The sequence below is a fragment of the Citrus sinensis genome, chromosome 9, assembly GCF_022201045.2.
Source record: "Citrus sinensis cultivar Valencia sweet orange chromosome 9, DVS_A1.0, whole genome shotgun sequence".
Taxonomy (NCBI): domain Eukaryota; kingdom Viridiplantae; phylum Streptophyta; class Magnoliopsida; order Sapindales; family Rutaceae; genus Citrus; species Citrus sinensis.
In genome coordinates this window covers 8,673,032-8,689,013 of record NC_068564.1, presented here as the reverse complement: position 1 = coordinate 8,689,013, position 15,982 = coordinate 8,673,032, and the positions used below count along the sequence as shown (strand labels likewise).

At 35.8% G+C, this 15,982-nt stretch overlaps 1 protein-coding gene across 1 annotated transcript; it reads left to right on the top strand.

Moving 5' to 3' along the window:
• The first annotated feature begins 1,023 nt into the window (after positions 1 to 1,023).
• LOC127899841 (uncharacterized) lies at positions 1,024 to 4,454 on the top strand. The gene is made up of 6 exons (XM_052433974.1): positions 1,024 to 1,697; positions 1,782 to 2,554; positions 2,711 to 3,482; positions 3,612 to 3,717; positions 3,813 to 4,091; positions 4,227 to 4,454. The coding sequence occupies exons 1-6, from the start codon at positions 1,024 to 1,026 to the stop codon at positions 4,452 to 4,454; spliced, it is 2,832 nt and encodes a 943-aa protein (XP_052289934.1).
• Positions 4,455 to 15,982: the final 11,528 nt, after the last annotated feature.

Below are 15,982 nucleotides of genomic sequence, written 5' to 3'. Positions count from 1 at the left end.
AGTCGTGCAACCCTAGTGGGTTTTGTTTTCCAAATATTTTTTTTATTTATTTATTCGTAACTTGAAATTTTTGTTCTTATTTTTCTATATCTTCACTCACATGCAGTCCAAAAATACAGGCATTTTAAGTGGTGCATTACTTAAACTCAAAACACTTGCTGCTGCGACTCAGTTTTTTCTGCCACATTTGAGGTCAGTTTCAAACTTTTGTGCATGTGATTTACTGTCATTGTTATTTAAAACTAAGAATGTGCATTTTTTTTAGTTTCTGAAATAAACTGTTAGCTCTGTTTCTTAACTTTGAGCAATAAGTTAGTTGATTTTGAATGTACTAAAACATGAAATTTGATTTTAGCTTTTGCCTTTGTGATTAGGAGATGATTGTTTGGGTGTTATATTAGCTGAATGACTGTGTATTTAGTGGTTACAAACTATTTACATCTCTGTTTCATGTAAAGAGAGGCAAATTTTGTTATATAATCCTACTTGTTTATTTATTCTGTTTTGGTTGGACGATTTGTAATAGAGACAATGACTATGATATGAATTAATTAAGTTCGTGGTTGTGAGTATTTTGAGATTGTATAAAGTTGATGATTTGTGTTTGATTCAATAAAGAAATGCTTGTTTTAAAGTAGTTCTGTATGTTGTATTTGAAGTTAAAAAATGATTTATAGAATCTTAAAAAATGGCTTGCAAAGTGGTATGAAGACATTATTTATTTGAACTCTTAACTTTTGTTAGTTACTTAACTTATGAATTAGTTCGACTACTTAAAAAGCCATTAGCACCCATCTTACCTATTAATCTCCTATTTAAGTTTCAAAACTTATTTTGTTTCAATTTCAGGATTTTGTCTAAATTATTATTATAATTAATGATTTATAGGGCTATTAATGATTTTCCAGAATTATAAGTTTATTATTACAACTATAATCATAATAACATTGAACTTTAAATTAATCATGCAATTTAATTAAACTTAAACTAACATTACATATGTGAACAGGTAAAATATTTGAAATGGACAGAAGTTGGATAACTTGTGATAGATTGTCTGTAGAGTATCGTTCTGGAGTTGCTGATTTCTTAGATTTTGCCATTTTGAATGCTGAAAATCGAATGTCAATTAGATGTCCTTGCACCTTTTGTTGTAATATGGAGTTTCATACTCCTCAACAAGTGAAGGATCATTTATTTGAAAAAGGTTTTCTCCCAAGATATATTGTTTGGACTTGGCATGGTGAGACTGACTCTAAATCTACATTTACAAACTGTGAAGACCATTCACATAGTCAAAGATTTAGATGTCATGATTACAGTAATATAATTGACATGGTCGAAGATGCTTACGAGCATTGTGATAGAGATCCTAGTTCTTTTAAGGATATGCTTGAAGATGCTGAAAAGCCTTTGTACCCGGGTGCAAAACATTCAAAGTTATCTAGTTTAATGAGACTTTACAATGTGAAAGGGAACTATGGGTGGTCCGATAAAGGGTTTTCTGCTTTGTTAGAAGTCCTTGCTGATATTTTGCCAAATAATAATACTCTACCTATGTCAATGTACGAGGTTAAGAAAACAATGAAAGTGCTAGGCTTAGAGTATGAAAAAATACATGCATGTCCAAATGACTGCATTTTGTATAGGAATGAATTTGCTGATCTTGCTGAATGCCCAAATTGTGGAGCATCTAGGTATAAAAAAAAAAAAGATAGCTCAACAAAATTTAGGAAAGGGGTTCCTAAAAAGGTATTATGGTATTTTCCACCTATTCCTAGGTTGAAAAGATTATTTCAATCACCACAAACAGCTCAAAATTTAACATGGCATGCTAATAAAAAAATTAGAGATGGCAAACTTCGCCACCCAGCAGACTCACCAGCCTGGCAACTAATTGACAATAAGTGGCCAAAATTTGCACAAGAACCTAGAAATCTCCGTTTAGCTCTCTCAACTGATGGGGTTAACCCACATAGTACACTTAGCACTACTTATAGTTGTTGGCCTGTTATATTAATAACATATAATCTTCCTCCATGGTTGTGTATGAAGAGAAAGTTTTTGATGTTGTCACTTTTGATATCTGGCCCTAAACAACCTGGAAATGATCTAGATGTATACCTAGCACCTTTGATTGAGGACTTAAAAACTCTATGGGATGTAGGTATTGATGTTTATGATTCTTATAGAAAAGAAACCTTTAATTTACGGGCTGTCTTGATGTGGACAATTAGTGACTTTCCAGCATACGGAAACCTCTCTGGTTGTACTGTTAAGGGCTATTATGCTTGCCCAATTTGTGGGATAGACACTTGTGCATGTTGGCTGCCACATAGTAGGAAAATGTCATATATGGGCCATCGCCGCTTTCTACCACTCGGTCACCTATTTCGGAAACTGAAAAAGATTTTTAATGGGAAGCAAGAGTGGAATGAGCCTCCTAAAACTTTGTCTGGTGAGGAAATCTTTAATATGGTGGAAGATATAGATATTAAGTTCAGGAAAAAGAAGGCCAAAAAGCGGAAACATGATGGCGGTGGTGGTGGTGGTGGTGATGAGAACATAACTGAAAAATTGTACAAAAAAAAGTCAATCTTTTTTGAATTAGATTATTGGAAGCATTTATTAGTTCGCCATCAATTAGATGTGATGCACATTGAAAAAAATGTGTGCGAAAACATATATGGCACATTACTTCATCAACCAGGCAAAACAAAAGATGGGATTAATGCTAGAAAAGATCTTGAGTCTTTGAAGATCAGGGGAAAACTAGTTCCTGATGAAACAAACAAAAAAAACAAAGTCCTACCTCCAGCTCCTTATACTTTGAGTAAAAAAGAAAAAAAACAGTTTTGTGAAACCTTGCTGAGTGTGAAAGTCCCTGATGGGTATTCTTCCAATGTCCAAAACCTTGTTTCAATGGATGATTGTCGGCTTCAAGGCCTTAAGTCCCATGACTGTCATACTTTGATGCAACAATTTCTACCACTAGCCATTCGAAACTGTTTGCCTATAAATGTGAGAACGGCCATAATCAGGATGTGCTTCTTTTTTAATACATTGTGCTGTAAAGTGGTAGATCCTAATACTCTTGACCAATTGCAAGAGGAACTTGTAATCACTTTATGCTTACTGCAGCAGTACTTCCCACCTAGCTTTTGTGACATAATGATCCATTTAACAGTCCACTTAGTTGAACAAGTTAGGTTATGTGGGCCTGTTTATCTTCGATGGATGTATCCTTTTGAGAGACAAATGAAAACTCTCAAGGATTATGTTCGTAATCGCTACCGCCCTGAGGGTTGTATTGTAGAAAGTTATATTGCAGAAGAAGCACTTGCATTTTGTGCTGAGTACCTCTCAAATTGTGATGTTATTGGGCTGCCTACTGGTTGTCCAACTGATTTATCTATCGAAAAGCCTTTGGGAGGTGCAAACATAAAGGTGGTTGATGATCCTTTGTTGGCACAAGCACACCGGTGTGTTCTAATGAACACCCCTGAAATCCAAATATATATCGAGTAAGTTGTTAATTTTTCAAAAAAATATTACTATTGTATTATTAGATTAATATACTAGTTTTTAAATCTTAATATGTTTCACTGTAGGGAGCATATGCATTATTTGGCATCAAGAAACCCCTATAAGGCAAAAACAAATCTGTGGTTGCAAAATGAACACATACGAACATTTTCTGGTTGGTTACAAGCAAAGGTTAGAATTACTTAACTAAATACAATATAGGATATAAACTTAACAAGATTTTTCTACATGTTATTAATTACTGTACTTGTTAAATTAATTTATAGGTGGCACATGATAAAGCAAATAATATGCCGATTGACGAAATAGTGTGCTGGTTAGCAAACAAACCACGCTCAAGCGTGGTGACCTTCTCTGGCTACGAGATAAATGGCTTCAATTTTACAACGAGGGACCGGGACTGTAATCGTGTGACCCAAAATAGTGGTGTTAGGGTTGTTGCTAACACTCTACAGATTTCAAGCTCAAAAGATAAAAGTCCTCATTTTGGAGACATGACGTTTTATGGAGTCATTGATGAGATTTGGCAGCTTGATTATCTAATGGTTAAAAAAACACTTTTCAAGTGAGATTGGGTAGATGATAGAGGGGTTTGCACTGACAATTTAGGTTTCACTGTAGTTGATTTAAATCGGATTGGCTATAAATCTGATTGCTTTATTCTGGCTTGTCATGCAAAGCAAGTATTTTATGTAAAGGACCAGCTAGAGAATAATAAATCAATAGTTTGTTCAGTGACCGACAAAGCTTATAAGTTAAATGGGGAAAGATGTGAAGACGTGGATGTATTTTCTCCATTATCTAACAAACTTCCAGTATGTGAGTTGGATGAGAAAGATGATGAAGGAATTTATGACAGAAAAGATTGTGATGCTATTCCAATAGATATTGATTTAGAAAATCAGTGAATGTATTATTGTAGTTAGTTTCCAGCACCAATTTTCAAAGTTTTCCAGTAAGTGATTTATGTATTTCATTATATGCTATTGCTCTTGTATTAACTTATTAATCTAAATGATATACTTATTTATTTTAATCATTTTCAGGATTGTAGGAGATGGCTGACGATGTTGAGTTCACTCTTCCGGAGCTCGACGGAAGACCAAGGAGAAGAAAACAAACAAAAAAAAAAAAGGTTTGCAAAAACAAGAAGTTAGTCATGAAGCTGCAATTGAGTACAATTCTTATGGTGTTCCGGTTGGTAAGGGAAGAAATGATCTTAGGAGTTACATTGGAGTCATTGTACGTGAAACAATTTCAATTTTACTTGATGATTGGAGGCGTGTGCCACTGGAGATGAAGGAAACTTTGTGGGTTCATTTTCAGGTTTTGTTTTCTTGTTTCATAGTATGTTTAAAGATTTTATATAACTTCCAGATTTTTTTAAAGTTGTTGCTAATCCTTGTTATTGGTTGACAGAAAAAATTCAAATTGAGCTTGAAATGCAAAAGCCAAGTATTAAAGTGGATGGGGGTTGCATCAAGAAACTTTCGTTGTGAACTGGCAACTGAATTCGTTCTACCTAACAAGGACGATCGAAAGTCACTAAGGTTGCCTCCTATTGAATATCCAAGCATTAAAAAAGAAGATTGGAAACTTTTTGTTGACAAAGTTTTGTCTGAACAATTTCAGGTGTGTTGTTTGTTAATATTACCTGATTTAATTGTTGGTAGTTACTAATAATCAGTGGTAACTTTTTGTTCTTCATATAAACTGTTTGTGCAGGAAAAAAGTAAGAAGGCAAAAGACAAAAGAGCAAAGAATGTCTACAACCATCGCTTGGGTAGCACAGGATATGGTGGCATGTTGTATAGAAAAGTAAGTGTGGTAATATGGAGTAATTACAGTAACATAAGTAATCTAATGCGTATAATATAATAGAATCAATTATTTATGTTTTATGTCACCTTGTAACAGAAAAAGGAGAGTGGAGTTTCTGAGCGGGAGATTGATCGCAGTGAAGCTTGGTTAATAGCACGAGCAGACCGAGATGGCAAATATGCTTCTGATGTGACGCCAATTGCTGAGAAAATAGTAAGTCACTTGTATACTTAATTCTTATGAATTTTCTTTATAATATGTGTGTGGGGGGGTAGATATTAACGTACATATATACTGCTTTTTGTAATAATTGTATGGCAACATTTACAATTGACAGAAACTCAGTAAGATTTCATCAGAACTGATTTCTTCGCATATTAAAAGGTTAAAACTTGTTTGAGGTGTTGTCTTGTAATATTTTCTGTAGTTTCAAGTTGAACTGTATATGGATTTGCTTTTTGTTAAAGATTCAAGAAGGATATTAGTTTAGTTTAGCTGATGTCTTGTACTCGTAATTGCGGATTTACAATATTTTTTTTTGTAGAATGAGCTGAAGAGTCATGTTGAACAAAGAACATTCCAATCACAAGGGTCACATGACATTCTAGGTGAAGCTCTTCAGAAGCAGCCAAATGGAAGTAGGGTGCAAGGAGTGGGGCAATTCGTCACCCCATCTATGTACTTTCATGTCCCTGATGCCACTGAGTTAGCAAGAGAAAGAAAGATGTATCAAGAGAGTTTCCAATTCATGTCTGCTCAATTAGAACGCATGAATGCAAGGTTAAACGCGTACAGCAATACTGAAGTTGGAAGTTCTAACTTTCCTAAGCCCAAAACTTCCACTGGTGTTCAGATTGACAATGATCAACAATCCCCTGAAACTCTTGGAAAAAGAAAGGTATATGGCCTGTTACATGTCATTATTTTATTTCCATTTGTATATGCATGTATTACTAGTAATGGTATGTATTTTGATTATTGCAAAGGCTGATTTTCCATCGGGTAAGTCGACTCCAAAATCTGTGAAGAGTAAAATCAAGGACAGTCCCACCACAATTTCCCAAGCAACTCCTCAACAAACCCCCGAAAAAGTAGACTGTGAAATTACTTCAAAGCCCACACCGAGAAGATCTCCTCGACTAACTCCTAAAGTACTAGATAGGCAGTTCTCCTGTCATGACAAAGTACCCAACAAAGAACCACCAGTCATCAGACCAGTAGAAGTACCCAACAAAGAACCACCAGTCATCAGACCAGCAGAAGTAGCCAAAAAAGAACCCAGAGTCATCATACCAGCAGAAGTAGCCAAAAAAGAACCCAAAGTCATCAGACCAGTAGAAATAGCCAAAAAAGAACCCCGAGTCATCAGACCAGCAGCAAAAGACCTCAATGTACGTGTGAAGAATACACGGGCAGCAGCACGATCAAGAAAGAATGACAGGAGTGAATATATGAACATGTTTACCATGTTCATCGAGAATTCTTTACCTCGGTTGATCAGGATTCGGCATGACACAGCAACCTTTGGTGAAATTTGGGAAACACACTTGGACAAAATGATTTGTGCTGAAATCATCGAGTTTAAAGAGGTCTCCAACTGCATCATTAACATATGGATCAAGTACGGTAAATCATAACTTATGTTTTAGTAAACTTGGCCCTATTATTTTGTTTCCTATATTCAAACTTACTTCGTTATATATATTTGTTTCCTCTTAGACACCTGTATGAGGAGATGGAGAGCAATGGAAGTACTAAACCAGTTCAGTTTGGGCTTTTTGAGAAGCTATATCCAAGGGTCAGTTTCAAAGACAGGACTCAATACATTTCAAAACTGTTAGGCTTGGCAGAATTGGGACAAGTTATCGTATTCCCGTATAACCCTGGGTATAACCTTTTTCATTTGCTAGTAATATTCTTTAATTTGTAGATTAATCACTTTTACTTGTAATTCATGTGTGAGAACAATTTTTACTTTGTTTAGTGCCCACTGGGTGTTATTGGCAATTGATATGGTGAGACGTACAACCTATTACCTTGATCCTTTGCAAGGTAGTCCTGATGAAGAGCTAATGCAGATTGTCAATCAGTTAAGTTTGTTATTTGTATCTTTGATCATGCTATTTTATTTTTATGTCTTATGCTAATTATTTGCTAACGTTAGCTATGTCTCTTAATTGTAGGGGGATTCGAATACATCAGAGTTTAAATTCTGATACAAAGGCCAATGTTCAATGGATACCTGTCAAGGTAAAAATCAGACAAACCTAACTAATTATTGTTAACGTACACTAAAAAATTAATGTAATTTTGATCTTGTAGTGTCCGAGGCAGCCGAGCAGCTTTGAATGTGGTTACTATGTGATGAAATACATGCAAGATATCATCACAAATGTGAACGTTCTGAAAAATAATGTAAGTATTGAAAATGATTTTTACAATACTGTATCATATTGTTTTAATTTATTGTGAAATGAATCAGCTCAAACACCTGTGTGCTTCTTTACAGTTATCTTTTTATTGCGTATTGTATGCATTTTATAAACTGTGAGGGTACTTATAATGGTGACTATGTTGCATACTGTTGAATAGATTATATGAATATCCATATAGACATGAATTAGGATTTGGGATATACACAATGTACTGCATATCCCAACACAAAACAATTGTTTGGGTTGCAAAGTAGTTGTTAGTGGGGATGTGCTATGGTGTCGTTGCTTGTACTTTACTTTGATGAGGATAAGTTGTCATCCTAATTAAGGTTTTGTATCTACATCCATATTTGTATTAAATCGCGTACTGTTGGGGTTCACAAGTTGCTTCGGCTATCAAATATTGTTGCTGTTGGGGTTCACAAGTTGTTTTTTTTTTTTTTGAATTACCATGATCAGGATGTTCAGTATTTACCTATATAATTTTGGATAAAACAGTAACATTGTTGGAGTTTATTTGTTGGCTTTAATTGTTAACACACAAATGTATTTAAATGAATGATAATTAAGTAGTTTAGTCAAGGATTTTCGGTGAATAACTTGTTTTAAAATTAAAGTTCAAGGGAGTTGAGGAATACATTGTCAAGGACCTCTCGCGACTTCGTGATCAGTGGGCTACATACGTTGCCAAGTTAATTACAGCCTACAATCGCGAGGTAACATACAAGTAATTTATGATTATTTTTCCTTAAAACAAATCTGTGATTTATTTTTTGTGGTGTGCTAATTGATTTTATATACTTGTAGGTGGAAAAAAAATGAAGGCATATGCGGACTCCAAAATCAGTGACATTGTTATCTGTTTTTTCTTCTTGGCTAAATTTTCCGAAATTAATTTAGTACTTTATCGTGAATACTACTTGTTCAAAGCTTAATTTTGTACTTGAACTTGTTTTTTACCCCCAAACAATGATGTATTTGAACTATTTTAATTTAACTGATGTATTTGAAATGTGTATTATGTGAATTGCATTACAAGATTTGGTATGTTTAATATATTTTGGGTTTATTTTAATTGTAAAATAAACATGAATAATGTCATTAAAAAAAATAAAACACAACCGGTATAGCACCGTTAATACTGACACTAATTATTTAAATGACGATAAGAATTTTTGATGTTATTGAGTCAGTGGATTCCTGATACTGTAGTCACATAAATCAGTGACATGTAAATAGTATCATTAAATGCTAACGCGATTGAGTCACTATCCTTGTGACTCTCTAGTGACACAAAATACTGACATAAAAATAGTATCAACTGATACTAACATCATAGTATCACTATGGTGGTGATACTATAGTGACACAAAATACTGACGCAAAAATCACTGACACCAAAGATTAGTGTCAGTGTGTTCTGGCTTGAGCATTACTGACACAATTAACAAGTGTCAGCAAAAGTAATTACTGACACTAAATTGGTGTCAGTAAAGCCCATTTTTCTAGTAGTGTTTAATGAAGAAAATATGGGATGGAACTGGCTGTGCCTTGAACGCTTTGTATTTTGAAATACTAACAAAACTCCAACAATAAACTTATCAAGATTGTACTTTAAGATGAAACACTAATTAATGGCCTTTTAAGATTTGAATTGGATTAAATGGTTTATGGACGAAAATTGAATTATTCACATCCAAATGCACTTAAAATAATTTTTTTCCTTATCTTCTTTTATATATTGTTGGTAATAAATCTAAGAACTTTATGGTGGTTGTGATTCTTAATGTAGTTTTTTCTCATTCCTTAGCTATGTACGTGTCATTGTTTCTTGGCCAATAATTTTGAAACAAAACCAACATACAGGGTAAATGCACTTTTACATGGGTTTACAGTGTTCAAAAGTATTTTCTTCATTCTAAGTGTGGACATGCCAATTTTGCATAATAGTCATGTCCCAGAACAAAATTCACACTAAAACTTTATTCATTTATTTAGGTTTTTATTTCCTTCATTAACGGATTCATTGAGTGGGATTTCATTTTTATGTAAACCAATTTAGTTACGATAATCAACTACTAATTTTTTTCGTTTATTGGCTACGTTTACGTTAATTATCTGATAAATAACTTTGCATTAGCAAAGCCAAGAGATTCATTTAGACCCCTAAGATTCAAATATTCTTTCACCAGTACGAGAAATTTGGCAATCAATATTTCGGAAGACATCATTACAGATGTCAAACAAAAGGTAAAAAAAAAAAAAAAAAAAAAAAAAAAAAAAACATAGCCAGTCCCATCAAAATCACCAAATGCAATCCAATAACATGCTCCATTATGTATTGACTTTCATTAGAATTAACAGAAAAAAAAAGAGTTCATTTAGTTAAGCAAATAGCAATCTTTGATTGTTCTTTAACCTTACTAAAAATCTAATTCTTACTATTGTTCTTTTACTTGATTATATTTTCGAATCTTTGTGAAAAGGTAGAAGATAAATCCCATTTATTGGAATTGTATGTAGGACGTGTTTTGTTCAATTTCAGTAATTTGATAGTCAAGAAATTAACAAAAAGTTGTTGTAGGTCGGCCATGACGTCTCATGTGCTTTAAATTTAAAAAATTTATATCTTTTTGACATGGAAGCTACTCATCAAGGAAATGGTAAGTCAACAACATTATATATACGGAACTCTCTAGGTGAATTGAAGATGAGAATGAGGGATTGCATAAGCTACAAGAATGAACGGTCATTTGTAAAGTACAGTGAATATGGTCCATTGGATCAAATCAAGTAGAGTAGAAGAAAATGAATAACACGTATGCTACTCTATGTGGATTTGTGTTTTTGCAATCAGTTTCAATTTCTTAACAAGATAAACAAGATACAAGTTCTAAGCCACCAATGGGCTATAAACAAAGCTTCATTCAAGAGAGTTAAAGGTATCCCAAGTTCTGAAAATTGAGAGCATGTACAAGTGAGCTTTTGCAGAGAATTTTGAGAGTAACTATTCTAGCGGGTATTATATTGGGTGTATTTAGGTTATGGAGTTTTGAGAATTATTCCCGTTCAAAGCCCAACCCCAATTTCATGAACCTAAATAATAAACGAAAAGAGAATATTCTCTCAATTTATCTAGAATTATCTTGGGTAATAATATCCTGAATAATTGGCGCTGGGGCAGCTTTAAAAATTTGGTGATTGTTAAGAAATTAATGACAATAAGTTTAGGATGCCGTTACTTGTTAGGACCTACATTTAAAATCTTAAATATTCGTAATTAATTATAAAGATTGTTAAAAGTCATGGCTGGCACCGGCCATCTAGATGGCCGGTGCCATGCCATTCAACACGGCTCACCATTGTTGGTGGTGCCGTGTTGACTTGTTAAAAAAAAAAAAAAAAGAGAGCCAAAATTGGCTATATAAAGAGGGCTTCCCACCCTCTTTTAGTATCCAAATTTGTAGAGAGAGTTGAGAGTTGTGAGAAGTGATTCTTGCATGAGCAACGAATTTTGTGTGCTTAGTGATTTGAGAGTTTGGGTGCATTGGGATTTTGGGTAGTGAGTTAAACTACTACAATACTTGTAACTCCTTTTCACTAGTATAATATTTCTTTCTGTTTTCGCCCTTGGACGTAGGCTAAAAGCCGAACCACGTAATTTCTTGTATTTTCTTTTGTGCTTGTTCTTTATTTTTCTACCAATTTTACTTTAGCTGCGTGTCTGCTTCACCCACCAATTTCCTAACAGTGGTATCATAGCTATTGGTTGTATTTTTTTTTTGGAGTCAGGTACTGTTCACGTATACGGTACTATTCACGTATACAGTACTCTTCACGTACACGATACTATTCACGTGAAACGGTGGGAGCGATCCAAAAATTTTACGGTACAAAGCAGGGAATAGTGGTGTGAGTAAAACAACTGTGTGGTTTTTGTACTTGTCTAGGAAAGTTCTGTCACAAAGGCGATAAGAGTTTAAGGAGTCTGGGTTTTAAGTGGGATCATTGTGACCCCTCTAGTCTTTCCTGGGAACTTTCCTGGTGTGCATTCTCATACATACTCACAACTATTCAAGGTGGTATACTAGCTTGTGTGCGGTATTTATCAACAAAATGGCGGCAAAGTATGAAATTGAGAAGTTTAACGGAAATAATTTTTCGTTGTGGAAAATGAAGATGAAAGCTGTATTGAGGAAAAATAATTGCTTGGCAGCAATTGGAGAAAGACTCATGGAGATAACTGATGACAAGTGGAACGAGATAGATGGCAACACCATTTCTGATCTACACTTGGCACTTGCAGATGGAGTATTATCCAGTGTGGCAGAGAAAAATACAGCGAAGGAAATATGTGATACTCTCACAAAATTGTACGAGGCCAAGTCACTATACAACAAAATCTTCTTGAAGAGAAAACTCTATACTCTTCGAATGGCGGAATCTACAATGGTGACTGATCACATCAACACCTTGAAGACTCTATTTTCACAACTCACAACGTTGGGTCATAATATAGAGAAGAATGAACGTGCAGAACTTCTACTTCAAAGTCTACCAGATTCGTATGATCAACTCATCATTAACCTGACGAACAATAATCCAGTGGACAGTCTAGTTTTTGACGATGTTGCAGCCTCCGTATTAAATGAGGAGAGCAGGCGAAAAAATAAGGAAAACAGACAAACAAGTTCACAGCAAGCGGAGGCGCTATCGTTGACGAGAGGGAGATCAACGGAACGTGGCCCTAGTGGGAGTCAAAATCATGGTAGATCAAAATCCAGAAGTAAGAAGAATGTTAAATGCTACAACTGTGGCAAGAAAGAGCACATAAAAAAGGAGTGTTGGAGTAGTCAGAAGAGAAAAGAGGGTAAAGAACCTGAGTCATCAAATGCTCAGGGGTGTGTAGCAAGTATCTCAGATGATGGCGAAATTCTCTACAACGAAGCAACAACTGTTTCAGAAGGCAGAAAACGACTTTCTGATGTCTGGCTTATAGACTCAGGAGTTACCTGGCACATGACCTCTAGAAGAGAATGGTTCCACACATATGAACCTATTTAAGGAGGATCTGTATATATGAGAGATGATCATGCCTTGGAAATCACTGGTATTGGTACTATCAAAATAAAAATATTTGATGGTACAATTCGCACAATTAGGGAGGTACAACATGTCAATGGCCTGAAGAAAAATCTATTGTCTTTGGGACAAATGGATAGTCATGGGCATAAAACTCATGTGGAGAATGGAATTATGAAGATTGTTAAAGGAGCGCTTGTATTGATGAAGGTAGAAAAGATCAGTGCTAATCTATTCATGCTTAAAGGAGAAACACTACAGGAGGCCGATGCGTGTGTCGCGTCAAATGGAGAAGAGTCAACGATGATGTGGCATCTCAAACTTGGCCACATGTCAGAACAAGGTTTAAAGATTCTCTCTGAGCGAAAATTACTTCCGGGGCTCAAATCGATAAGTTTACCATTTTACGAGTATTGTGTTACAAGTAAGCAACATAGATTAAAATTCAGTAGATCTATTGCTAGAAGTAAATACATTTTAGACTTAATTCATTCTGATGTTTGGGAATCGCCGGATATATCCATGGAATGTGCAAAGTACATGGTGACTTTCATTGATGATTATTCCAGGAGATGTTGGGTGTATCTAATTAAGAAAAAGTCAGATGTATTTCTAGTGTTTAAAGAATACAAAGCGCGGGTGGAACTTGAATCTGGTAAAAAGATCAAGTGCTTGAGGACAGATAATGGTGGAGAGTATACAGATGGCGAGTTTTTTGCTTTCTGTAAGCAAGAAGGTATTCAGAGGCAGTTCACGGTGGCATACACTCCTCAACAAAACGGAGTGGCGAAGCGGAAGAACGGAACTCTTACAGAAAGAATAAGAGCTATGTTGAGGACTGCTGGTCTACCAAATTCATTCTGGGCATAAGCAGCCAAAACTGCCTGTTATATAGTAAATCGATCGCCATTTACAACTATTGGACTAAACATAGCGATGGAGATGTGGATTGGAAAGCCAACTTATTATTCCTACCTACATGCATTTGGATGACCTGTGTACGTGATGTATATGCCCAAGAAAGAACAAAGCTGGATCCAAAATCTAGAAGATGTATCTTCTTGGGGTATGCTGATGGAGTAAAGGGGTATCGTATGTGGGACCCCACTGCCCACAAGATCGTCATCAGCAGAGATGTTATCTTTATAGAAGATCAACTGCAGAAGAGAGATGAGGATGATAACATAGTAAAAGAAAAGTCAGAGACTATACCGGTATATGTAGAAAATAATCCAGAAGATTCAGATTCTTTGGAAGCAGCACCAGAGCACGAAGAACAAGAATCAATCGAGTTTGAGGCTCCAGAAGTTTGTCGGTCAACTCGTGAGAGACGACCGCCAACGTGGCACTCGGAGTATGTCACAGAAATCAATGTTGCATACTATCTTCTAACAGAGGATGGAGAGCCTTCATCTTTCCATGAAGCTTTAAACAGCTCAGATGTTGCTTTGTGAATGACAGCAATGCAGGAAGAAATTGAAGCTCTACACAAGAACAAGACATGGGAACTTGTACCACTACCACGTGGTAGAAAAGCCATTGGAAATAAATGGGTCTACAAGATCAAACGTGATGTTGCTTTGTGAATGACAGCAATGCAGGAAGAAATTGAAGCTCTACACAAGAACAAGACATGGGAACTTGTACCACTACCACGTGGTAGAAAAGCCATTGGAAATAAATGGGTCTACAAGATCAAACGTGATGGAAATGACCAAGTGGAGCGGTATCATGCGAGATTGGTGGTGAAATGATATGCTCAGAAAGAAGGTATTGACTTCAACGAGATATTTTCTCCGGTGGTTCGACTCACAACAGTCAGAGTAGTCTTGGCGATGTGTGTTACATTTGACTTACATCTTGAACAGTTGGATGTGAAAACTGTATTTCTTCATGGAGAACTTAAAGAAGAAATATATATGCTCCAACCAGAAGGTTTTACAGAAACAGGAAAAGAGAACATGGTTTGCAGGTTGAACAAGTCTCTATACGGTCTCAAACAAGCGCCGAGGTGTTGGTATAAGAGATTTGATTCCTTCATTATGAGCCTTGGATACAACAGCCTCAGTTCAGATCATTGTGCATATTACAAGAGGTTTGAAAATAATTATTTCATTATTTTGTTGTTGTATGTGGATGACATGTTGGTAGCAGGCCTCAACAAAGATTGAATCCAAGAATTAAAGGCACAGTTGGCTAGGGAGTTTGAAATGAAGGACTTGGGACCAGGAAACAAGATTCTAGAGATGCAAATTCACCGAGATAGAAATAACAGGAAGATTTGGCTTTCACAAAAGAACTACTTGAAGAAAATCTTGCGGCGCTTCAACATGCAAGATTGTAAGTCAATTTCTACCCCACTTCCTGTTAATTTCAAATTATCCTTAAGTATGTGTCCTAGCAATGAAGTGGAGAGGAAGGAGATGTCTCGAGTACCGTATGCATCAGCAGTGGAAAGTTTGATGTTCGCTATGATATGTACTAGACTGGACATTGCACAAGCAGTGGGAGCAGTCAGTCGATACATGGCGAATCTTGGTGGAGAGCATTGGATGGCTGTGAAGAGGATTCTGAGATACATCAGAGGAACCTCATATGTTGCATTATGTTATGGAGGATCAGAGTTTACTGTCAGGGGTTATGTGGATTCAGATTTTGCAGGAGATCTTGATAAAAGAAAATCCACTACTGGTTATGTGTTTACACTTGCGGGAGCAGCTGTAAGCTGGGTTTCGAAACTGTAGACCGCTGTGGCTTTATCTACAACAGAAGCAGAATACATGGCAGCTACACAAGCTTGCAAGGAAGCTATTTGGATACAAAGGTTATTGGAGGAGCTCGGGCACAAACAACAGAAAATTCTTGTGTTTTGTGACAGTCAGAGTGCCTTGCACATTGCAAGAAATCCAGCCTTTCATTCCAGGACAAAACACATAGGAGTTCAGTATCACTTTGTTCGGGAAGTAGTGGAAGATGAAAGTGTGGATTTGCAGAAAATCCATACCAAAGAGAACCTAGCAGATGTTTTGACCAAACCGATTAATACTGACAAGTTTGTCTGGAGTAGATCCTCTTGTGGCCTAGCAGAAACGTAGGTA